This window comes from Oncorhynchus tshawytscha, linkage group LG15 (genome assembly GCF_018296145.1).
Source record: "Oncorhynchus tshawytscha isolate Ot180627B linkage group LG15, Otsh_v2.0, whole genome shotgun sequence".
In the NCBI taxonomy this organism is placed as follows: Eukaryota; Metazoa; Chordata; class Actinopteri; order Salmoniformes; family Salmonidae; genus Oncorhynchus; species Oncorhynchus tshawytscha.
Window position 1 is genome coordinate 19,824,295 of NC_056443.1, and position 26,101 is coordinate 19,850,395.

The 26,101-nt window shown below is 41.9% G+C and overlaps 2 protein-coding genes and 1 long non-coding RNA gene across 4 annotated transcripts; 2 read left to right on the forward strand and 1 right to left on the reverse strand.

Annotated features, from left to right (window-relative positions):
• The first annotated feature begins 1,058 nt into the window (after window positions 1–1,058).
• On the forward strand, window positions 1,059–20,959 carry LOC112254085 (leukotriene B4 receptor 1). Of its 2 annotated transcripts, none has more exons than XM_042298266.1 (7): window positions 1,059–1,327; window positions 8,708–9,154; window positions 9,537–9,806; window positions 10,815–10,918; window positions 11,116–11,212; window positions 11,350–11,393; window positions 11,817–12,161. In XM_042298266.1, exons 2-7 carry the CDS (start codon window positions 8,717–8,719, stop codon window positions 11,977–11,979), a joined length of 1,116 nt encoding a protein of 371 aa, XP_042154200.1. In that variant the 5' UTR covers window positions 1,059–1,327; window positions 8,708–8,716; the 3' UTR covers window positions 11,980–12,161. The 2 variants fall into 2 exon arrangements, with proteins under 2 accessions (XP_042154200.1, XP_024282084.1); XM_024426316.2 differs by lacking the exon at window positions 11,817–12,161 and adding an exon at window positions 18,709–20,959 and having other exon boundaries at window positions 1,082–1,327.
• Window positions 20,869–25,191, reverse strand: LOC112254081 (leukotriene B4 receptor 1). The gene is made up of 4 exons (XM_024426314.2): window positions 24,812–25,191; window positions 23,329–23,872; window positions 22,788–22,997; window positions 20,869–21,533 (listed from the first exon to the last, which is right to left on the reverse strand). Exons 1-4 carry the CDS (start codon window positions 25,006–25,008, stop codon window positions 21,114–21,116), a joined length of 1,371 nt encoding a protein of 456 aa, XP_024282082.1. The 5' UTR covers window positions 25,009–25,191; the 3' UTR covers window positions 20,869–21,113.
• On the forward strand, window positions 21,362–23,872 carry LOC121839393. The gene is made up of 3 exons (XR_006078931.1): window positions 21,362–21,449; window positions 22,794–23,521; window positions 23,603–23,872. It is a non-coding gene; the product is annotated as an uncharacterized LOC121839393 (long non-coding RNA).
• Window positions 25,192–26,101: the final 910 nt, after the last annotated feature.

Sequence of the window (26,101 nt, forward strand, 5' to 3'; positions counted from 1 at the left end):
GGTTATTTACTCTGAAAATTAGAAACCAAGCACAAAGCTCAATTCCTCTAGGAGACAGATGTACACTCTATCCTAATAAATCCACTTCTCGCAACCTTAACTGGCTGTACCTCTCCTAGATTACTTTACACCCACCCTGATTCCTCAAACCAATCAGACAAAACTCAGTGATTTGACTTTTTCATTGGAGTACAAATCAATCTGCAAAGAATCCTCGTGGGCACGTCGTGGATTTCCATTTCCCGACTCCTTTTCCATTCTTCAAACACTGCCTCTTCCTCACTCCCTCCATGTCACTATTAACAGGAGAGAAAAAAGGTCCTCAGTTCTGTACCCTGGTCAATCAGGAGATGTAGGCCTATTTTCAGGAGTCGCATGTTTGTGTTTTGTGTTTTTTCCTCCTCCTTGTCATAGCTCGACCTAACGCCTTGTTACTAAATTTGACTGTTGCTGTCAAATAAGCTTATTGTAGTACTTTAGATACGAAAATATGGTGTATAAAGAGAAAGATGTCAAAATGGCTTCTTTTCCCCATGCACCAGACTCAATCTTTTCAGTTCAATTAAGTAGCTAACCTCTCAGCGGGGCTCACTTGAAGTGTCAGGTTTTGGACCCTAGATTTGCATAGGGAGTGACGTGTCACATTTTCTGTCCTATCCAGACAAACGAGCTATTTCCTGAGTCTGTGAAACTCTAATTCTAAATTCTGCCCTTATGATTCAATCTTTGGAGAATTAGATAAGGTGTTTTAAAAGAGTTTAAATCTATTGTTGTGCCTTACTTACTCTCTCAATTGATTTTTATCAATTGTTATTGATTATACGTACAAACTCCATGTGATTGGCTCATACATTTATTTACTTCTAGAATGTTTAACTCATTTTCTCTCTCTCGCTCGCTCTCTCGCGCTCTCGATTCGATGATAGATTGTGAAACATGTGGGCATGCCATGTGACTAATTCACCTGTTTTTACTGTGTGTGTGTGTGTGTGTGTGTGTGTGTGTGTGTGTGTGTCAATGTGTGCAAGTGTGTGTCTCATCTCTTTATACGGCAAGGAGGTGTCATTACATTATACAAAGATACACCCCCTTCCTTTAACTCAGCTACAGCCAGCATGACAGCTCAGGGAAAACACATAGTTTGAGAGCACGAGAGAGAGAGAGAAAGTAAGGGGTAAGGAGGTGAGAACACGTGGAGAGAAAGAGGAGTATCGAGAAAAGAAGGAAGAAGATAAACATCAAGACTGTAAGAAATGAAATAAAGGAAGTCTCGTCAATCCATGCCTCTAGTCCATCTCTTTCTCTTCCCCAGGATTAGGACTATTTGGTGAGTATGTTTTCCCTCTCTTTCTTCCCACACCACACTCCTGACTCTGGTCCTGTCAGTCAATGGGAATAGTCAGTGAAGTAAAGTTAACACTAACGAGCTATTACCGTAGCCTCAGATAACAAAAGAGATAGCTATACACATCAGAAATAGGAATGCAAATACATTGGTAGTCCCGGGGCCTTATATGTCCTATCAAGCAGTTCAGAATAGGAGTTGACATTTAGGATACGTTTGACCTTTTACACTGAGTGTACAAAACAGTAAGAAAACCTGCTCTTTGCATGACAGACTGACCAGTTGAATCCAGGTGAAAGCTATGATACCTTATTGATGTCACTTGTTAATTCCACTTCAATCATTGTAGATGAAGGGGAGGAAATCGCTAAGAGAATAATTTTTAAGCTTTGAGACAATTGAAACATGAATTGTGTATGTTTGCCATTGAGGGTGAATAGGCAAGACAAAAGACTTACAACATGGGCCAGCATCCCTGTGGAACGAGTCCATGCCCCGATGAATTGAGGCTGTTCTGAGGGCAAAAGGGGGTGCAACTCAATATTAGGAAGGTATTCCTAATGTTTTGTACACTCAGTGTAAGTAAATCTTAGTTCAAATGTTCTTGTCCTATCAAAGTAATAACTTAATTAATAAGCTGCACACAGCAAGTCAATACATGTCGAACATATTTACACTATTACCCAGTAAAAGAACACACCTTATAATCTAACACACACACACACCAAGCAAACCTTGAACTTTCACCGTACTTTTTCTTGTAATTCTGCTTCATTACCTAAATGTTTGCTATAATAAAAGCAAATTAATAGTTGATAAAAAAAGAAAGTTAGACAAATTTAGTAAGAGTTCTCAATATGCGTCTATGGGCATACTACCTCTGTGTTCCCTATTCTAAAGTAAGACCATATTTTTACTTGCAGAATTATTTTCCCAGAAATGACCTCATTGGACAGAAAGGGGCACACCTTCCCTCATAAATGCCATTCAGCCATGATGTGAACAACTAAACTTCCATTTATAATTACATATATATGAATGTTGACTGTAAAATATCAGATTATGAATCGCAGAAGGGCAATCCTCCCCACACTCTTGAGCGAAAGCATAAAATGTCTGCCTGATTTGTGTAGTTTGACGACATAAGTGGATTAATATCTGTCATATAGTCACCATTCAAGTCTGATGTAAACAATTCATGTAAACAATTAGTTTCGGGCAAACATTACATGGTTTTGCTCAATTCACATTATACCGTTATATGCCATACAGCCGACATTCATATATAGAAGTATAAATCAAGTCTTTGTTGCTAATTGTTTAGGTCAAATTTGGACCTGAATGCTGTATGGCATATGGTTGGGGGTGTTCCCCTTTCTGTTCAATTAGGTCATTTCTGAAGAAGAAAAAATCAGCAATTCTTCTGCAAGTAAAATTATGGTCACACTTTAGAATAGGGAACACATATTGACGTAGTATGCCCTTATTAGTCCCACATTGAGAACGCTTACTAAGAGTCTTTCTTTCTTTCTTTTATTTCACCTTTATTTAACCAGGTAGGCAAGTTGAGAACAAGTTCTCATTTACAATTGCGACTTGGCCAGGATAAAGCAAAGCAGTTCGACACATACAACGACACAGAGTTACACGTGGAGTAAAACAAACATACAGTCAATAATACAGTATAAACAAGTCTATATACGATGTGAGCAAATGAGGTGAGAAGGGAGTTAAAGGCAAAAAAAGGCCATGGTGGCAAAGTAAATACAATGTAGCAAGTAAAACACTGAAATGGTAGATTTGCAATGGAAGAATGTGCAAAGTAGAAATAAAAATAATGGGGTGCAAAGGAGCAAAATAAATTAATTAATTAAATACAGTAGGGAAAGAGGTAGTTGTTTGGGCTAAATTATAGGTGGGCTATGTACAGGTGCAGTAATCTGTGAGCTGCTCTGACAGTTGGTGCTTAAAGCTAGTGAGGGAGATAAGTGTTTCCAGTTTCAGAGATTTTTGTAGTTCGTTCCAGTCATTGGCAGCAGAGAACTGGAAGGAGAGGCGGCCAAAGAAAGAATTGGTTTTGGGGTGACTAGAGAGATATACCTGCTGGAGCGTGTGCTACAGGTGGGAGATGCTATGGTGACCAGCGAGCTGAGATAAGGGGGACTTTACCTAGCAGGGTCTTGTAGATGACATGGAGCCAGTGGGTTTGGCGACGAGTATGAAGCGAGGGCCAGCCAACGAGAGCGTACAGGTCGCAATGGTGGGTAGTATATGGGGCTTTGGTGACAAAACGGATTGCACTGTGATAGACTGCATCCAATTTGTTGAGTAGGGTATTGGAGGCTATTTTGTAAATGACATCACCAAAGTCGAGGATTGGTAGGATGGTCAGTTTTACAAGGGTATGTTTGGCAGCATGAGTGAAGGATGCTTTGTTGCAAAATAGGAAGCCAATTCTAGATTTATCTTTGGATTGTCTAACTTGCTTTTTATCAACTATTAATACATCGTTATTATAGTTAATAATTTGGTTAAGGATTGTCCAGTATTCCATGACTTATGTTTGAATTAGAAAACACTTAATTAACGCCTAATATATGGCTAATAAAACATAAAAGCCTTATAAACTACTTATCTACCTATTTATACACTTCAAATTAGTGGTTAATGTGTGTATCTTAAATTAAAGTGTTACCCACGGTTCTAATCTAGACAGTTGCAAGGAAAACACACAATATATTAGATTGTGATTGTTATGTTTTCTATGCAACCCCTTGGAGTTGTTGTGTTCGTTTCGACTCATCTTAGATGTCCTACGGGAGCCACCGTACCTGGGATAAACAGTGTTTTTATGCTAGCTCAAGAACTTGAGGATGTTAGAGTTGTAGCTTATAAACCTGAGGCTGATAGGAAAGAAAAAAGTATTGTTATTTTAACACAACACTGATCTTATATTAGAACTACATTCTCAGACTATAGTCTTCTCTGGACCAAACACTAAGATATAAGATTCATCCAACATGGCACCTTATTCCCATAGCACCTTATCCAAAGTTGTGCACTACGTAGGGAATAGGGTGCCATTTCGAAAGCAGGCATACTGATTTGAAACAGGCCTCGGAGGGAGGTAGAGTGATTTCTCAAACAAACACTGTAGCTACAAAATATTGTTTGCGTCACCACTCAAGTCTGGTCTAGCTGGTTAGGAATCAGTGTAGTGGAGAAGCCTGTCACAATTCCTCAACATTCCTACACATGTAGAAACTCCTCCCATTGTTTCAGCAAAAGCCTCTGACAAATAAGGACACATACTTTTGGAAGTAAGAATACATACCTTTCGGGGGATATTTGTCTGATGCTTTGAAATGCAATAAGGTGCATAAAAGACGTAGGCATCAAAATAAAAATTATTACTTCAAGAATTTGAAGGTAATGTAGAGTAGTAATGCATGTGTACACACGCATGGACACGCACAGGCTCGCACACACACATGCACGCAAGCACACACACACATTACACACGTACACACACACACACTGTAATGGAGAACTGTACATTTTATGGTCATTTAGGGTATTATCAACCGTAAAATACTCAAACGTTTTACTGCAGCATACTATCAATAATGATGCATTGTGGGAAAATGTTGTGGGTTTGGCAAACAATTGCTGTATGTTGAATGGTACTATAATACACCCCAAAGAATAAGGTATTGTACTGTATCTTTGGAGCACCAAATACCTTTTGACCACTTGTGGGTGCATAGTATTATTGTTTCTGGTGCATGAATATATTTCGAGGCATGCCTTGTAAGAGGCTATATTTGTTGCACCCACAAGTGAGAATGCTGTACCACTCCAATGTGGTTACAGTTCCCCATGACTTTGTATAGGGGACAGATTTGAGTGGCAGCAAGACTTAAGCCCTATTTACACAGAAATTAGTATTAATAGGGAATGTTGGTTATTTAATTAATACCCCAGAATGTCCGTTATGCCCACACTGGCACTGCAGATGGATATTAACACTAGCACAGGACTATTAAAGGCCCAGTGCACTACTTTTGTGAGACATTTTTTTATATATTTTTTTACAATATTTAAAAAATATATATATATTTTTTAATTCAGGTTTTTCAGGGGGTGCTGCAGCACCCTCAGAACCCCTACTTCCTACGGCTGTCTCCTCCCATATAAAAATGACTGCCATGGGACTAAAATTACAGATGTGGTGCTTCGGTAAAACTAATCCCATCCGAATAGGGCTTTAAACCTTAAATGGTTGAGCATTGGGCCTCCCGAGTGGCTCAGTGGTCTAAGGCACTGCATCGCTGTGGTCTAACATACGGCATCGCTGTGCCTCAAAAGATTATGGGTTCGAGTCCAGGCTCTGTCGCAGTTGGCCACGACTGGGAAACCCATGGGGCGGTGCACAATTGGCCCAGCATCGTCCGGGTTTGGGGAGGGTTTGACCGGCAGGAATATCCTTGTCCCATCGCGCACTAGCGACTCCTGTGGCGGTCCGGTTGCAGTGCAAGCTGACACAGTCAGGTGTTCGGTGTTTCCTCCGACACATTGGTGCGGCTGGCTTCCGGGTTAAGTGGGCATTGTGTCAAGAAGCAGTGCAGCTTGGTTGGGTTGTGTTTCGGAGGACGCACGGCTCTCGACCTTTGCCTCTCCCGAGTCCGTACGGGAGTTGCAGCGATGAGACAAGACTGTAACTACCAATTGGACACCATGAAAAAGGGGTAAATATATATTTTTTAATGTTTGTCATGTCCTTTTTGGTCTGTTTTGCCATGTAGTCGCTGCCAGTTTGGAAGCCTTTGTTAAGGCCTCTTGAAGTGCAAGTGACACTGAAAAACACTGAATATATATGGACACACTGTAATATGAAAACACTTTACCTAACAGCCAACCTGCTTGCACCAATCCCTTGTAATTACAGTAAAATACTGTGAAATACAAACCCCTCCCATGAATTTCATGCATACATGCATTCCGATTGAGATGGTTTGGTATGAGTTGGACCACAGAGCGAAGGAAAATCAGCCAACAAGTGCTCAGAATATGTGGGAACACCAAGATTGTTGGAAAAGCATTCTAGGTGAAGCTGGTTGAGAGAAATCCAAGAGTGTGCAAAGCTGTCAAGGCAAAGGGTGGCTAATTTCAAATATAAAATAGATTTTGATGTTTAGCACTTTTTTTGGTTACTACATGATTCCATGTATGATATTTCATAGTTGTGATGTCTTCACTATTATTCTACAATGTAAAAATTAAGAAAAACCCTTGAATGAGCAGTTGTGTCCAAACTTTTGACTGGTACTGTATATATACACTACCGGTCAAATGTTTTAGAACACCTACTCATGCAAGGGTTTTTCTTTATTTTTACTTTTTTCTACATTTAGAATAATAGTGAAGACATCAAAACTGAAATAACACACATGGACTCATGTAGTAACCAAAAAAGCGTTTAACGAATCAAAATATATTTTGTATTTGAGATTCTTCAAATAGCAACTCTTTGCCTTGATGACAGCTTTGCACACTCTTAAGGTATTTCAAGTTTTCAATTTGTATACATTTGCAAAAAAATATATATAAACCTGTTTTTGCTTTGTCATTATGGGGTATTGTTTGTCAATTTGATGAGGAAAAACATGAATTTAATAAATTCCAAAAAGGCTGTTGCGTAATAAAATGTGGAAAAAGTTTAGGGGTTTGAATACTTTCCGAATGCACTGTACTGTAATATAAAATACTGGATTTTACTTGCCTCCGAGCTGTCTGTAAACTACTGTCAAATTCACAGTAACCCCTTAACAGTTCACACCAGCCAGTTGCTCCCCAACAAGGGAATGTATTCGCCATAAGTGAATCACTCAAAGCGATCTGTTAATTCTAAATCAATTCCACATTATTCCCATGATGTTTGATCTTCTCTATTTGTTCTCTTTGTCAGGTCATGTGTTTCACTGATTTCTCATTGGCTGCTCTGTTTACACTTCTCTCCTCTGCCTGGCTTTGTTCAACCCTGGTGTTGTACAACTGATGTGCAGTGCATTTCAACATATGAGTTGCCATACAAAGATCATTGCTCCATCATTGTTCCGTGCCAGAGACTGATAGTTGTGATACAAATACATTTGACTGCATACAAATATTTATACAACCGTTGTGTGGGGAACTCGTTTTGTAGACACACATGGCTATGTTTAATAGTTAGTGAGAAAAAAAAACATGTCAATTGCTGGCTGCACTCCATTGGCCGCCTAAGCCAGTGGTTCCCAACCAGGGGTATTAGGACACATGGGGTTGCTTGGCCTATCCACAGGGGGTACTTCAGTGGTACTCTGGGCAGAGCAAAATTCATTTGGTGGTACAGTAACTGAAAAACTTTGGGAACCACTGGCCTAAACTATATTATGTTTGTCTTGCAATTAGAACCGCCACAGTGTTCGTATGGATTATAAGCACTGCACACTGTCCAATGTGAATAAGCGTGTGCGAGCGCGGCAAAATAAATGTACAGTACACATACATGTTATTCAGTCATTGCACCCACACTACTCGCGGGCGTCAGCGAGCGGTCTATGTAGCCAGGTGCTAAAAATAGAAATCGGTTCTATTTGTGACGCTCAACATGCTGCAAGTCCGGCCTCTCCCATCACCTCACTGTTTTTTAGAAACATATACCCATGCCATCTCCTCATTGGTTTTTAGGAGCATATACCCACTTGGGTGATTGAAAGATCAACTTAGGTCCACATTCCAGTAGGTTGTAGTAATACTGTAAAGTTGGTTGCCAACTGTGAATATTAAGTCCAAAATAAGTAGAATAAGCCTGAGGAATGAGGAGAAATGATGAGAAAGGAATTCAGTTTACCGTTTTATCTGTGGATTAATTGTCGGAGTAGAGGACCTTGTGCCTTTTCAGGTAAAATAAAGTGTGCAAGTGTGCGTCTGGTTTGGTCAGCATGTGAGCTTGTTTCGAATCTTATCAGAACTGGGTTCAAATGCTATTTGAAGTCTTTCAAGTACTTTGAGTGTTTGTTCTAGCCTGCCTGGAGTGCCAAGTGCGTGGGATTTGACTATTCTATTGAATTACTAAACCAGGCAAGCTCAATCAAGCACAGATAAAGTATTTGAAATCATTTAAAATCGTAGTTGAACCTATCATCACATTTTAGTCATTTAGCAGACACTCTTCAGAGCAATTAGGGTTCAGTGCCTTTGTTAATTAAGGGCACATTTGACAGATTTTTCACCTAGTCGGCTCAGCTATTCAGCATTGCTGCTTATACAAGTTCATAAAACATGCCACTGTTTTGAAATCAATAACCTTGTCCCTTGCAGGTCATCACAATGGCCCACAACCAAAGCATTCCCCTTCGCCTCCTGTCCAACTTCTCCCCCCCCCAAATCATCCCTCCATCCCTCACAAACCCCTCCTCATCCCTCTATCCGTTCTCCTCCTCGACATCCCCATCCCTGTTCCTGTCCACCTCCATGCACATCCTGAACAGCACCAACACGTCTGTTTTCGGGGGAAACCAAAGCATTGTGGGTAATACCACCTCCACGACAGTAGGGGCTCTCATCCTGTGTCTGGTCTTGCTGCTGGGCCTCCCCGGCAACCTCTTCATCATCTGGAGTATCCTGGCGCGTGCCCGCCGCCGCTCCGTCACCACCCTCCTCATCCTCAATCTAGCGGTGGCCGACGGCTCACTCATGGCGCTCACGCCCTTCTTCGTGATCTACCTGGTCAAGAAGACCTGGGTTTTTGGCAATATCATGTGCAAGGTGGGGGCTCTTTTTCTTGTTGATTGTTGATATAATGGCTCCATTCCAGGCTGACTACACTGCAGTCAGTGCTCGATATTACAAAGCCTGCATAGGTATTAAGCATATACGCTAACCTCATCATATGATATACCAATCTGATGCCCGACTGTGCAGTCGATGACGTGGCAAGCAACCATTGCTTGATGCAATGCAATGACTGCAATGTAGTCGGCCTGGAACGTGACCAATGTCAATAGACCAGTGACATCATTTTATGCCAAAAGACGGACATATTTCAAAACACATTTGATACTTAACATGCAGTGAGTACTTTACTTTTTCATTGAATCCTTATCCTTTTGAAATGCTAAGAATATGTCTCTCTTTTCGTCTCCATCAGATACTCTTTTACTTGTGCCTAGCCAACATGTACGCCTCCATCCAGCTGATCATGCTGATGAGCCTGCACAGGCTGGTGGCCGTGGTGTGGCCTAAGCGCGTCGCTGCACTTGCTGGACGGAAGGCAGTACTGCGCGGGGTGCTGGTGCTGTGGACCATGGTGCTGGTCGCGTCCATCCCTGCGTTGCTGTTCAGGGACGAGCGGAAGACCGTACACCCCAACGGGAAGAGCCGGGTAGTGTGTGAGTCGTTGCACAAGCAGCAGGGTCATGTGAGTGACACTATTTACTGACTGACTTAATCCTCTTCATTCCTGGTGGTTCTAGCTTGTATGGCGCCCTATAAATATATATATACAAAAAGAACACTCATAACGATCGGAAAGAAGTAACAAAGACGAATAGAAATTGTAGTATATAAATACAAATAGAAAAGATAATCTAATTATTACCCTATTGCTAACAAAATACACACAAATAAAACTCAATTGCACAAATCCTATATCTCTAAATACACAACTAGAATAACACACTTATAAAGAAGAGAACCTGATTATTACACCTTTGCACTTCAAACAAGAAACACACAAACTAAATTGCACAACTAATTGCAATGACTAATTACATTAATACCGTTCAAAGTAAGAGTTGCGCTATTTGATACATTCACCCGCTCCCCCTACCTCGGGCTTCCAGTGGGGAGACCTGAGGTCAACCTACCCCGCCCCCTCCCCATCTCGTACTTCTGAGTGGGAGACCTTCCCAGGTATTAGCCTGCCTAGCTCACAAACTAGAATCGGGGCGCCCACAGGGTGTCCCACATCATTGACCTGACGTGCAAATGAGAGATAGAAAACCAATCGCACAAATGTCACCATTCGGTGTGTATATATATATATAGATAGATAGATTCATATATATTCATATATATATATATATATTCAATTTTTTTGTGTGGGTGCCCCTTGCTGCCCCCGGCAGGATGCCGGCTGTACATGTCACCTATGCCTAAATCCGCCACTGACCATAGGGCTTGCATGTGAGTGATGGGAGAAGGAGAAGAGCATTTCATCAACAATTAAAGACTTGTATGTCAGTTGGGAGAAGAAGAAAGTACTTACTTTTTATGATGGCTTTCTATCTATTTCGATCTGTAGTCAGATCATCCATAAAAACATTGTTAGGTATGGAGTATAAACATGACATTGCTTTTGTGTATATAGCGTCACTGACACTAAACAATCAAGCTGTCGATGAAGGTGATCTCTATGCTGATACAGGTGGTGCTCCAGTACACGTTGGAAACAGTGCTGGGATTTGTAGTTCCTTACGGGGTGATTATAGGCAGCTACATCTGCATCCTGCGGCGGATCAGGCAGACAAGGTTCACTGTTTTACTATTGTTTTACTATCTTTAATTTATTGATCTTAATGACCATTTTCTCGATCTTCATTTCATATTTGGCTAGAATGTATTGTACTTCCTCATCTTTCTCACTTTATTTTATGTTTGTTTGTGAAGCACTTTGAAATGCATTTTTTGTAAGACTATGTCGTATAAATAACATTTGATTTGACCAGGTTCAGGAGGAGGATCCGCAGTGAGAATCTCATCCTGGCCATCGTGGTAACCTTCGGTGTCTTCTGGTTGCCCTACCATGTCATCAACATTGTGCAGGTATTGCGTGTTTTGTGTGTAAGTTTTATAGCCAGGGCCTCACACTCCCTATTGGGGCTAAAATAATAGGTGCTGCTGTAACATGACTGTATGTTATGATGAAATATGTTCTCATAGATTTAAATATGTCCTTACAGGTTGCTGCAGCACTTTCTCCAAAGGATTCAACTCTAAAAGCAAGGTAGGCTCACTAATAAGGCTTTCTAAATGACTGTGTCATAACATCCTCATCCCCTTTTGTGTTTGTAGTGTCATAATAACCTTTCATTAATTTTATTATCATCAAATCCCAAACTCAATTTTCATTAAATGAAAGAACAGCCCTGTTTTCCCTCCCCCTCCCCCTCCCTCCCTCCCTCCCTCCCTCCCTCCCTCCCTCCCTCCCTCCCTCCCTCCCTCCCTCCCTCCCTCCCTCCCTCCCTCCCCCTCCCTCCCTCCCTCCCCTCCCTCCCTCCCTCCCTCCCTCCCTCTCTCCCTCTCTCCCTCTCTCCCTCCCTCCCTCCCTCCCTCCCTCCCTCCCTCCCTCCCTCCCTTTCCCTCCCCCTCCCTCTCTCTCTCTCTCTCTCTCTCTCTCTCTCTCTCTCTCCAATGGTATTATCAACAGTAAAAAAAATAATAATAATTTAACTGCAGCGTACTGTAAATTATGGAGCATTGTAGGATATTGCTGTTTTCAAATCACATTTTATTGGTCACATACACATATTTGGCAGATGTTATTGTGGGTGTGCAAAATACTTGTGTTCCTAGCTCCAGCAGAGCAGTAGTATCTAACAATTCACAACAATACACCAATCTAAAAGTAAAATAATGGAATGAAGAAATATATAAATATTAGGATGAGCAATGGCATTGACTAAAAACCTGTGTCGAATACAGTTAATAAATATGAGATGAGTAAAGCAGTATGTAAACATTATTAAAGTGACTAGTGTTCCATTAATAAAGTGGCCAGTGATTCCATGTCTATGTATATACGGCAGCAGCCTCTAAGGTGCAGGGTTGAGTAGCCAGGTGGTAGCCAGCTAGAGATGGCTATTTAACAGTCTGATGCTCTTCAGTTAGAAGCTGTGTTTCAGTCTCTCGGTCCCAGCTTTGATGCACCTGTACTGACCTCGCCTTCTGGATGATAGCGGGGTGAACAGTCCGTGGCTCTGGTGGTTGATGTCTTTGATGATAATTTTTGCCTTCCTGTGACACCGGGTGCTGTAGGTGTCCTGGAGGGCAGGCAGTGTGCCCCTGGTGATGCTTAAGGCAGACCACACTACCCTCTGGAGAGCCCTGTGGTTGCGGGAGGTGCAGTTGTGTACCAGGCAGTGATACAGCCAGACAGGATGCTCTCAATTGTGCATCTGTAAAAGTGTCTGAGGGTCTTAGGGGCCAAGACACATTTCTTCAGCCTCCTGAGGTTGAAGAGGCGCTATTGCACCTTCTTCACCACACTATCTGTGTGGGTGGACTATTTCAGTTTGTCTGTGATGTGTACACTGAGGAACTGAAACCTTCCACCTTCTCCACTGTGGTCCCGTCGATGTGGATTGGGTCGTGCTCCCTGTTTCTTTTTGATGATTAAGTTGGAGGCTTACTTGGCCACGCAGTCATGGATGAACAAGGGAGTACTGGAGGGGGCTGAGCATGCACCATTGTGGGGCCCCTGTGTCGAGGGTCAGCGAAGTGGAGGTGTTGTTTCCTACCTTCATCACTTGGGGGCAGCCTGTCAGGAAGTCCAGGACCCAGTTGCACAGGGTGGGGTTCAGACCCAGGGCCCCGATTTTAATGATGAGCTTGGCGGGTACTATGATGATGAAGGCTGAGCTTTAGTCAATGAACAGCATTCTGACGAAGGTATTCCTCTTGTCCAGATGGGATCGGGTAGTGTGATGGTGATTGCATTGTCTGTGGTTCTATTGGGGCGGTGAGCAAATTGAAGTGGGTCTAGGGTGTCAGGTAAGGTAGAGGTGATATGATCCTTAACTAGTCTCTCAAAACACTTCATGACGACAGGAGTTCTACGGGGCGATAGTCATTTAGTTCAGTTACCTTTGCTTTCTTGGGTACAGGAACAATGGTGGACATCTTGAAGCCTGGGATAAGGAAAGATTGAATATGTCCATAAAAAATCCAGCCAGCTGGTCTGCGCATGCTCTGAGGACGTGGCTAGAGACGCCGTCTTGGCTGGCAGCCTTGAGAGGGTTAACACGCTTTAAATGTCTTACTCACGTTGGCCACGGAGAATGAGAGAGCACAGCCCTTGGGAGTGGGCTGCGTCGGTGGCACTGTGTTATCCTCAAAGGGAGCGAAGTTGTTTAGCTTGTCTGAGTTTTCACCCTAATCTATTGCACCTGATTCTCATAATTAGCTGGTTGATGCACTGAATTAAGTTAGTTACAACTGGGGTTGGACTGAAAACCTACAGGAGGGTAGCTCTCCAGGAACCGAGTTAGAGAGCCCTGCTGTAGACCCAGCCACATACGTCATGTCTGAGCCGTTGAATTGCGACTCCACTTTGCGACGCCACATTGTCTCTGTACTGATGTTTTGCCTGTTTGATTGCCTTATGGAAGGAATAACTATACTGTTTGTATTCAACCATATTCCCAGTTACCTTTCCATGGTTAAATGCGGTGGTTCATGCTTTCAGTTTTGCGTGAATGCTGCCATCTATCCACAGTTTCTGGTTTGGGTAGGTTTTAATAGTCACCATGGGAACAACATCTCCTAGACACTTCCTGATGAACTCAGTCACATTGTCCGTGTAAACGTCAATGTTATTCTCAGAGGCTACCCGGAACGTATCCCAGTCTTCGTGATCAAAACAATCTTGAAGCATGGATTCCGATTGGTCAGACCAGCGTTGAATAGACCTTAGCGCGGGTACTTCGTGTTTGAGTTTCTGGAGGAGCAAAATGGAGTCGTGATCTGATTTGCTGGAGGGAGGGCCTTGTAGGCATCTTGAAAAGGTGAGTAGCAGTGGTCTAGTGTTTTCCCTAAGCGAGTAATACAGTCAATGTGTTGATAGCGTTTTCTGCAAATTTGCTTTGTTAAAATCCCCAGCTACACTAAATGTGGCCTCAGGATATGTGGTTTGCAGTTTGCATAAAGTCCAGTGTAGTTCCTTTAGGGCAGTCGTGGTTTCGGCTTGAGGGGGAACATACACGGCTGTGACTATAACCGAAGAGAATTCTCTTGGGAGGCAATACGGTTGGCATTTGATTGTGAGGTATTCTAGGTTGGGTGAACAAAAGGACTTGAGTTTCTGTAGGTTATCTCAATCACGCCATGAGTAGTTAATCATGAAACATACACCCCCGCCTTTCTTCTTCCTGGAGAGTTCTTTATTCTTGTGTGCGCGATGAACTAAGAACCCAGCTGGCTGTATGGACGGGGACAGTATATGCCGACAGAGCCATGATTCCGTGAAACAGAGTATATTACAGTCCCTGATGTCTCTCTGTTCGGAGGTCCTCGCGTTAAGCTTGGCTACTTCATTGTCCAGAGACTGAACATTAGCGAGTAATATACTCTGAATGGTACTGTAATTCTACCCGACAGAATAGAGGTCCGTACCATATCTTTGGAGCCCCAAAAACCTTTTGAACACTAGTGGTTGCATAGTATTGTTGTTTCTGGCTCATTAACATATTTTGAGTCATGCCTTTATAAGAGGCTATATTTTTTGCACCCGTGAGGGAGAATGCTGTACAAATTTAACCTGACACCGTTTCTGCTAATGGAATCCCCCCCAACATTCCGCTGAAAAGGCAGCGCGGGAAATTCAAAAATATTTTTTTGAAATATTTAACTTTCACACATTAACAAGTCCAATAGAGCAAATGAAAGATAAACATATTGTTAATCTACCCATCGTGTCCGATTTTTAAAAATGTTTTACAGCGAAAACACAACATATTTGTTAGATCACCACCAAATCCAAAAAAACACACAGCCATTTTTCCCAGCCAAAGATAGTCACAAAAGCAGAATTAGAGATAAAATTAATCACTAACCTTTGATAATCTTCATTAGATGACACTCATATGACATCATGTTACACAATACATTTATGTTTTGTTCGATAATATGAATATTTATATCCACAAATCTCGGTTTACATTGGCGCCATGTTCAGAAATGCCTCAAAATATCCGAGTAATTACAGAGAGCCACGTCATATAACAGAAATACTCATCATAGACTTTGACGAAAGATACATGTTTTAAATATAAGTAATGATACACTGGTTCTTAATGCAACCGCTGTGGCAGATTTTTTTTAAACTTTACAAAAAAAGCATACCATGCAATAATCTGAGACGGCGCTCAGAAGTAAATATATTTCTCCGCCATGTTGGAGTCAACAGATACGAAATTACATCATAAATATTCCCTTACCTTTGATGATCTTTCATCAGAATGCAGTGCAAGGACTCCTAGTTCCGCAATAAATCGTTGTTTTGTTCGATAATGTCCATTACTAGTGTCCAATTAGCTACTTTTGCTAGCACGTTTAGTTCACACGTCCAAAAGCTGAGGCTGGGCCAGGCGAACTCGGACGAAAACTTCAAAAAGTTATATTCCAGGTCGAATAAACTGGTCAATCTAAGTAGAGAATCAATCTTCGGGATGTTATCATATATATCCAATAACGTTCCAACCGGAGCATTCGTTTTTGTCTACAGAGTAATGGAATGCAAGGCGCTATAATGACTACTGCGCGTAACCAGGAACTGGCATTCTGCCAGACCAGTGACTCAAATAGCTGCCATCCGGTCCCACATCACACTAGAGGCTTCATTCCACGTTCTACTGACTGTTGACACCTAGTGGAAGGCGTAGGAAGTGCGAACAGATCCATATCTTATTTGGATGTGAATAGGCCGATGAGTTGAAAATCAACCAACCCCAGAATTTCCACTTCCTGTTTGGAAGTTTGCCTGCCCTATGAGTTCTGTTATACTCACAGACAAAATTCAAACCGTTTTAGAAACTTCAGAGTTTTCTATCCAATAGTAATAATAATATGCATATATTAGCATCTGGGACAGAGTAGGAGGCAGTTCACTATGAGCACGCAATTCATCCAAAGTGAAAATGCTGCCCCCTATTCCTAAAAGGTTTAACTCTTATGTCGTTATAGTTCTCCATCATTTAAAAATGTATAGGGGACAGATTGGAGTGGCAGAAAGTCTTAAACATTAAATCAGGGGTGTCAAACTCATTTCATGTAGGGTCTAGAGTCTGCAGGCTTTCCATTTCAATTAAGACAACCAGGTGAGTGGAGTTCTTTACTAATTAGTGACCTTAATTCATCAATCAAGTACCAGGGAGGAGTGACAACCTGCAGACACTTGGCCCTTTGTGGAATGAGTTTGACCCATGTGCCTTAAATGGTTGAGCATTTTGCCCTAATATGTAAACACTTTACCTAGTAGCCAACCTGCTTGCACCAATCCCTTGTATTTACAGTAAAATACTGTGAAATACATACAGTTGAAGTCGGAATTTTACATACACTTAGGTTGGAGTCAATAAAACTTGTTTTTCAACCACTCCACAAATTTCTTGTTAACAAACTATAGTTTTGGCAAGTCGATTAGGACATCTACTTTGTGCATGACACAGTTTGCAACTGCACATGGGAACAAAGATTGTACCTTTTGGTCGCAAATGAGTCTTCCAAATGGACAATTTTTCCAACAATTGTTTACAGACTAATTATTTCACTTATAATTCACTGTATCACAATTCCAGTTGGCCAGAAATGTACATACAGTAAGTTTGTCTGTGCCTTTAAACAGCTTGGAAAATTCCAGAAAATTATATGGCTTTAGAAGCTTCTGATAGGCTAATTGATACAATTTGTGATACAATTACAAACCTGTGAATGTATTTCAAGGCCTACCTTCAAACTCAGTGCCTCTTTGCTTGACATCATGGGAAAATCAGAAGAAATCAGCCAAGACCTCATAACAAAATTGTAGACCTCCACAAGTCTGGCTCATCCTTGGGAGCAATTTCCAAACGTCTGAAGGTACCACGTTCATCTACACAAACAATAGTACCAAATATAAACACCATGGGACCACGCTGTCATACCGTATAAGGAAGGAGACGCGTTCTCTCTCCTAGAAATGAACATACTTTGGTGCGAAAAGTGTAAATCAATCCCAGAACAACAGCAAAGGACTTTGTGAAGATGCTGGAGGAAAAAGGTACAAAAGTATCTATATACACAGTAAAACGATTCCTATATCGACATAACCTGAAAGGCCACTCAGCAAGGAAGAAGCCACTGCTCCAAAACCGCTATAAAAAAGCCAGACTACAGTTTGCAACTGCACATGGGGACAAAGATCGTACTTTTTGGAGAAATGTCCTTCCTGATGAAACAAATGTAGAACTTTTTGGCCATAATGACCATCATTATGTTTGGAGGAAAAAGGGGAGGCTTGACAGCTGAAGAACACCATCCCAACCGTGAAGCATGGGGGTAGCAGCATCATGTTGTGGGGGTGCTTTGCTGCAGGTGGGACTGGTGCACTTCACAAAATAGATGGCATCATGAGAAAATTATGTGGATATATTGAAGCAACATCTCAAAACATCAGTCAGGAAGTTGAAGCTTGGTCGCAAATGAGTCTTCCAAATGGACAATGACCCCAAGCATACTTCCAAAGTTGTGGCAAAATGGCTTAAGGACAACAAAGTCAAGGTATTGGAGTGGCCATCACAAAGCCCTGACCTCAATCCCATAGAACGTTCGTGGGCAGAAATGAAAAGGCGTGTGCGAGCAAGGAGGCCTACAAACCTGATTCAGTTACACCAGCTCTGTCAGGAGGAATGGGACAAAATTCACCCAAGTTATTGTGGGAAGCTTGTGGAAGGCTACCCGAAACGTTTGACCCAAGTTAAACAATTTAAAGGCAATGCTACCAAATACTAACATACTGTTCTCTCTGATAATTCAAGGCTAACGGTACCGATGCACCAGCAGGACCCTTAACAGCTTCCACTCCCAAGCCATAAGACTGCTAAATAGTTATTCTATGTAGCTATTTGGTTAACTATTTAACTATCTGCATTTACCCTTTTTGCACTAACCTTTTTGAGTCATCACATACACTGCTGCTACTGTTGACTATCTGTCACTTTAATCCTAGTTATATGTACATACAGTATTGACCTCAATTACCATGTACCTTTTCAGATTGACTCGGTATTGGCACCCCATGTATATAGCCAAGTTATCGTTAGTCATTATTTCTCCATTTTCTTTCTCTCTGCATTGTTGGAAAGTGCCCGTAAGCAATCATTTCACTGTTAGTCTACTCCTGTTGTTTACGAAGCATATGACTAATCAAATTTGTTTTGAAAAAAACAACATAATTTTGCTTGGCTGTAAGTTACTGTCAAATTCATGACAACCCGTTTACAGTCCTCTGTATCCCCCCCACACCTGTATCTCCCTCCCTCCATTCCTCTCACTCCCTCCCCAAGGCTTGACCCTATTTGGCAGACCAGCCGTGCGGTCACCTCAGCCCTGGCCTTCATCAGCAGCTGTGCCAACCCTGTCCTCTACACTTTTGTTGGCAAGTCCTACATCAGGCGGGACGGCTTTGCCTTCATGGCCCGCTTGTTTGAGGGCACGGCGCAGGACTCTGGGACAAGGAAGAGCCGACAGAACAGCCAGAATAGCCGAGAGAGAGACAGGGATGCAAAGGAGGTCGGACTGAAGGAAAAGGAGGGAGACCTAGAGTCGACAACCAGCTCCAATGTCATGAGTCCCGTCTGTGTGAAACCTGGCAATGGCAAGCCGGGCCCGATTCCGACTTAGGAAATGATGCCTTTCTTTTGCACATCTTTCCTACACATTTCTCAGTAGTTTACTTTATGAAGGTGAGTAATGGGCTTCGCAGGAGTGGTTCCCTTACGCGCACTGAAGAGACGTCATTCACCTGCTGAAAACCCTCTTACTTACTGGCCAACAGATTTTCTCGTGGAGTTTTCATTCAATAGAGTTTTCAGTACATTTATTTAGCCATCCCTTTAAATATGGCATACCTTTTAGTTTTGTTTACAGACTCAATACAATATATCGAGAGAATCGGTTCAGAAGATTAGGGATCAATTAAAGAAAGCCATCTTAGTATATATGTGCATACTCATCTCAGTTTCAGCACCAAGTGGTAGATTTTAAAATACTCTGATCTTTTAGATTATTTAGGGTTCGGAAATTATTTTTGAATCCTAAAAAAAGGTTTGGAGGAAGAAAATGGGTTTGATTCATTCAGAAAATTGCCACGTTCAGATCTTTAACTCGTGGTAATTTTGGATGATTAGTGAACAAAGAATTATAATAGGGAAAATAGTGTGAAATAGTAGGCTATACCCTCATCTATTTCCTGCACTAACCATGGAACTGTGTGATGACACATCCAAGTATTGCACCATACGTTGTGTTCAAACTGTTACGTTTGGTCTGTGCTCCTCTCCATAACGATTGAATTAGCTATGTTTAAAAAAAATATATATATATAAGTCGTTACTAATGATTTTCACCAACAACCACATGCCCGTGCGGGCGTTTACAGAGGAAGCAAATGAAGGTTAACAAAATAATGTAATTAAATGGAACGATAATGTAGACTACACCAACTGAAGGGAACTAACAGTAAATTGGCAGTTGAATATGTGTTATTAGGCCTACTGACGATTGATGCTGATAGTGACTAATATTTAACATGATAGAAATAGGAAACAGAGAAGGTCGGGGTAGCCTATAAATCAAGACATTCGAGAGTGCCCATCCCAGCAAGGTAAGGCCATACAATTTAAATTCTGCAATAAACAATTACTATGTGTATTTACAATCCCCTTCTCAAAACGGATTACTCATTTACCTAGCTCTTATAAATAGATATGATCAAGTTGTTATTACAGTGCATGGAGAAATTGTGTTATTTCTATTGGAACAAATTAAGTAGATGCTTTTTCTACTTTGAACCGGGAGGTTTACTAGACCTTATTCATGGTTTCCTCACGTAAAGGTGGTAGAATTATTAGGAAATTAAGTCAAGGTCAGAATACGACGTATCTGTAGACACTCCTCCGCCTCAGCTTCATTTATTCGGTCTCCACCTCGAACGAATAGCGGATGAATAGCATACTATTCCCATGCTTAAGTTCAAGGTTAGAATACGCATAGAGAGGAAAACGCATTTTTTTTAAAGGAATAAAGTTCCATTTACACACGCTTAACTCTGGTCGGAAACTGGGCCATAGTGACTGGAAGATGAATGAGTTGGATGCTATTTCAGAAGCTGTTTTGGAAGGAATGTAGTTTCCTGTAGTTCGCATGGTTGGCCACTAGATATGCAAGTCATGTTTCCTAATGGTTCATGACTGACTTACTGACTGAACCATATCTCTGTTTTTAGAGGTGGTGATTCAAGTTCAGTGGGTGGTGGAGTGAATTTAGTCAATTGTCTTTACAGTATGCTTTGTCTGACTCTCTCTCCTTCTCTCCATTTGTGTCAAATCAAATTTGATTTGTGTGTGTGCCCGCGCATGTGATTTACTGCTGTAAGTACACTACAATTACCAAATTGTTAGAGTAAAAAGAGCACTGTATAATGTAAAGTGTTACCAATATTTGTATACTTGTTTACCACATTTATTTGATCAAAAGCATTAAGACATGTTGTGTTTGTGCCAGTGCAAGAAAATTAAAAACACTTTTCTCAGAGAAGATATGGCTGCCGTTGATTGATTAGGAAACTTTTAGAGGTGAGATCGACATTCACAACAAGACAGCTATCAGAAGAGTCATGACCGACTGGCAAGCAATAGCATGCAGGACTTTCAATCAGTCCAGTCATTTCTTTGCCTTCAGGGAATTAGTTTCACTCCTCTTCCTCCTTTTTTCCTGGAACTATTGTCATCTCTTTTTCTTGTTCTGCCTCCTCGTCCTCCTTCTCCACCTCTCTTTTCCCTGGAACCATTGTCATCTCTTCAACCTCTCCCTCTGGTTTCCCACCTCCCCAGTCCTCCTCCTCTTTCTCTCTACCGCTACCATCATGCTTTGCTCTCACGCTGGGCATGTCCATGTTGGTGGCTGTCCCCTCAAGCAGCTGTGCCACGCCCCCCAAACACCTGGAGGAGGAGCCATAGATTGTGAGGGAGGAGCCAGAGCAGGAGCCAGCCATGGTATAGAGCAGAGGGTTGACAGCACTGCTGAGGTAAGCTACAGCTATGACCACTGTCCTAGCTCTCAGACAGAACCCCAGCAAATCCGTGGAAGACCCGGAGAGAACGGCCCCCACCTGAAACAAGGAATCATAAGTTTTATTATGAACTTGAACTATGTCTACAGACAGTAGATTTGTGTTTTAATGCTATTTTTTTTATCCCCAATTTCGATCTTGTCTCATCGCTGCAACTCCTCAACGGGCTCAGGAGGCAAAGGTCGAGTCATGATTCCTCCGAAACATGATCCGCCAAACCGTGCTTCTTAATACTCGCACCAATGTGTCAGAGAAAACACTGTTCACCTGACAACTGAGGTCGGCCTGCATGCGCCAGCCCCGCCACAAGGAGTTGCTAGAGCGCGATGTGCTAACTAAAGCCCCCCAGCCAAACCCTCCCCTAACCCTGACGACACTGGGCCAATTGTGCGCCGCCCTATGGGACTCCCGATCACAACCCGTTTTGATACAGCCCGAGATCGAACCCGGGTCTGTAGTGATGCCTTAGACCGCTGTGCCACTCGGGAGGCCTCCAATGGTGACTTTAAAACAGTTACAGAGTTTAATGGCTGTGATACGATAACACTGAGGATGGATCGACAACATTGTAGTTACTCAACAATTCTGATTGACAAAATGAAAAGGAGCCTGTAAAAAATATTCCAAAACATGCATCCTGTTTGCAACAAGGCACTAAAGTAATACAGTGAAAAACGTGGCAAAGCTTTTTGTCCTGAATTTAAAAAAGTGTCCTATTTGGGACAAATCCAATACGACACATTACTGAGTACCACTCTTTGCATCATGTTATGGATGTGCTTGTAATCGTTAAGGACCGGGGAGTTTTCAGTATAAAAAAATAATTGCTGCCAAAGGTGCTTGTGTGAATACTTATGTAGATATTTCTGTGTTTCATTTTCAATAAATTTGCTAAACATTTCTGAAAGCATTTTTTCACTTTGTCATAATGGTTTATTGGGCGTCGATGGGTTATTATTATTTTTTGAATCCATTTTGTATTCAGGCTGTAAAACAACTAAACGTGGAATAAGTCAAGGGGTATAGATATTTTTTGAAGGCACTGTATGTACGTACTGTATATACAGTGCATTCAAAAAGTATCCATACCCCTCGACTTATTCCACGTTTAGTTGTACAGCCTGAATTCAAAATGTGTTAAATAAAAAAAGGTTCCTCGTCAATCTACACACAATACCCCATAATGACAAAGCGAAAACAGATTTACATTTATTTTGCTAATTTATTACAAGTTTTTAAAAAACAGATACTTTATTTACATAAGTATTTAGACCCTTTAATATATATGCCCACTTGCAGGATGTTGACCAGGTGGTACGGAGCCCACAAGAGGGCGAAAGTCACGACTATCAGTGTGATGAGGCGGTTGGTCTTCCTGTAGGAGCGGTGGTGCCAGTGGGCACGGCTGGATGCTAAGGCATGAGCGATGCGTAAGTAGCAGAACGTCATGATGCTGAAGGGGACCAGGAACGCAGTAACTGTTTCTAGGGAATAGTGGAACACCTGGTGGAGAGGATAGGACGAGAAACGATTTGATTTCATTATTAAAGTGTCTTCAGGATGCCAAGCCCACATGGGGTTACATTTTAGTACGAGTGTAATTACATATTTTATCTACTTAAATTGCAGTTCTTGTCTGTTACAAATAAATGCATCAAAAACTATGTTGACAGATTGATCAATTGTTTTAGCTATATCCACATCTATTTAGAATAAATATGCATATAGAATTTAAAAAATCTACGATATGTTTTATGGAAAACAGATGAAATAATGTGGTGTACAATACTAAAATAACAAGATGTATGAAGGAATATTCTGTCAGTAAAGTTACCTGGTGGGCGGGCCCGGGGTGATGCGTGGTACACTCCCCCTTTCGGACCTGGCGGTACACAAGCTGAGGAGTGGGAAGCACCGTAGCCAGCGCCCACACCACACACATGATAGGAAAGAGCTTCGACTTCGTCCGGACTCGCTGGGACCAGAAAGGGCGTAGCACGCCATGGAGTCGGTCGACCCCCATCAAGGTGATCAATAGGATGCTGAGGTACATGTTGATGCCACAGACGTAATGCAGGAGCTTACACATTATCTCTCCAAACTCCCAGACTCTGGCCTTGAAGAGCTGGTGAATAAACAAGGGTGCGGAGAGCAGCACGAGTGCGTCAGCGGCCGCTAGCTGGAGGATGAAGAGGGACGTGATGGAACGACGACTCAGGCGGAATAGTATGGTCCAAACCACTAGGAGGTTTCCGGGGAGACCCAAGGCCATAGCAACCAGGAGAAAGGAGATTCCGACAGAATAAGAAATGGAGGGGTTGGGAGTGGATGAGTCGGTAGAGAAGTAGGTGGTGGTATTCCATGCTGTGGATTCCATCCTGAGAGTCGGAATCGAGAAAGAGCGACAGAGAGGGAGAGCGAGACAGACCGAGAGAGACGTAAAACAAGTGGGGGAGGAAATGGATGATTTTATCATTGAGAAAGAGGAAGTTGCTTGATTCGTTGTTTAGCAACCCTGTGACACAGATTATTGTGAAATGTATGTGTGTGCAGTACATTTTGTAGTGAATTTCAATCACAGATAAAGACAGTAGGTTACTTAAGACCGACAGGAAAGGAGGATGGGTGGGCATATAACATGAAAGTCCAGCAACCCGAAGGTTACGGGATTGAATCTCAACATAGACAACTATTACATTTGAGCTAATTAGCAACTAATTTGCAAACCCTTCCCCTAACCCTAACCCTTTAACCTAACCATTTAACTACTTAGCTATCATGTTACCTGGCGCTAACCTTAACCCACAAACCTAACTATTCTGCCCTTGAGTTGCGTTCTCATGCAAAACTAGACAGATAGCTAACAACTAAGTCTTCAATAAAACTCCCAAGACGTGACTTTTCTTGAATGAATATCTTAAAAACGTTTGTTGTGAAACTGCAAAATACAGAAAAGAATATACTTTAGTATTCAATTCACACCGACATACTGTAGCTGTACATTATACATTTGAAGTTGCATAAATACAAAGCACCATATAGATAATTGTTACTCATATGGTAATTGGCTAACTCCTTTCATTACTCTAATAATGTACAACCATCTATGTAGAATAACAAAGCATATTACACTACAAACAGTTAAGTATATTTTACAATTCGTTTGCATGACCCACGAGCAAAGTAATACAGCTAATGACATACATGAAAGGCATTGCAGTTTGTGTGAGTAAATTCAACCAACTAACATTGATATGTAAGCAACTCTATCAATAACAAGATTATCATCATTAGCTAAATGCTTGAATCGAACTTACAAACAAATATTTTCCAAGGCTGAAGCGTGACAAGAAATAACTACACCGAAAGACCGGCACCGTAGTGTTGTTCTTAGTTGCTTCTGTGTGCAGAACAAATTCTCTACTTCCTGTTTGCGTAGTCTTTCTAAGTACCAGAAAGCTCCACTAGGGGGTGAATAACACCATGGAACACAATGAAAATACATTTTAACCATTGTAATAAAATAATCTGTTACATTCTAACAGGATGGCAGCACACTCCCCGCCTGGTATAATGAAATTGTGCCATTATGAAATAAAACATATCAAGAAACAAATAATGTCCTTTGTGTTATCTTTTGTCTCTAGGATGCTTCAGAAAGAACAACAACAATCTCTGAGATTGGTCTCAGAAACACCTTAGCAGCTCCTTGCTTGACAATTTTTAGTTCTACTTTCCTAACCTTTTGTCAGTACTGGGAAAGGTTTTGACCACAAGCCTGACTGTCCAGTCATTTCTGTGTGCCTGACTGTCTTTCAATAAGACAACATCTCCCACTATTACATTTGGCTTTTCTGCTGTCCATTTTCTGCATCTCTGCAGCATTGTCAGGTACTCCTGTCTCCACCTTTTCCAAAAGGTGTCAGCGAGACACTGGACTTGCTTCCACTGTTTTCCATGAAGGTCGTTCATGCTGAAGTATCCAGAAAGGGCTGAGGAAGTGCTGGTCTTTTGTGTCAGTAACATTGAGGGTGTGAGAATGGCAGGCATGTCCGGGTCGGTTGACACCGACACTAGGGGTCTCGCATTGATTATTGCCATAACTTCAGACATAAGAGTGCTCAAGACCTCATGTGTGAGACGAGTGGAGCCAGTCTGAAACAGCATAAGCATCAAGGATACGTCTGGCAACCCCAATGAGTCTCTCCCAAGAACCACCCATATGAGATGAGTGTGGAGGATTAAATATCCAAGTACATCCCTTATCTGAGAAGTATTTAGTCAGTTCTCTGAGTCATTTGTGTCGATACCCAGTTTCCTGCAGGCACCTATAAAGTTTGTACCTCGATCAGACCGTAGCACTTTTGCTGGACCACGGATAGAGAAAAAAACGCCTCAGCGCGTTGATGAAGCTGGATGTGGACATGGATTCGATGAGCTCGATATGGACTGCTCTACTAGACATACATGTAAAGAGCACCGCCCATCGCTTGGAGTCTGCGCTACCACCTCTAGTGCGACAAGTTATGACATTCTATGGTCCGAACACATCAAGTCCAACGCTGGTGAATGGTGTTTCAGATGTGAGTCTGTTTGAAAAACGACGG

What these genes read in the sequence shown, in the direction of transcription:
- LOC112254085 (XM_024426316.2), top strand. Translation starts at nt 8,717, where the DNA reads ATGGCCCACAACCAAAGCATTCCCCTTCGCCTCCTGTCCAACTTCTCC. An exon ending in TGCACAAGCAGCAGGGTCAT is followed by an intron (nt 9,807 to 10,814) that starts GTGAGTGACACT and finishes ATGCTGATACAG; the next exon opens with GTGGTGCTCCAGTACACGTT. An exon ending in CGGCGGATCAGGCAGACAAG is followed by an intron (nt 10,919 to 11,115) that starts GTTCACTGTTTT and finishes TGATTTGACCAG; the next exon opens with GTTCAGGAGGAGGATCCGCA.
- LOC112254081 (XM_024426314.2), bottom strand. Translation starts at nt 25,008, where the DNA reads ATGGTTAAAATGTATTTTCATTGTGTTCCATGGTGTTATTCACCCCCT. An exon ending in ACCCCGGGCCCGCCCACCAG is followed by an intron (nt 22,998 to 23,328) that starts GTAACTTTACTG and finishes CCTCTCCACCAG; the next exon opens with GTGTTCCACTATTCCCTAGA. An exon ending in ACCTGGTCAACATCCTGCAA is followed by an intron (nt 21,534 to 22,787) that starts GTGGGCATATAT and finishes TCCTTGTTTCAG; the next exon opens with GTGGGGGCCGTTCTCTCCGG.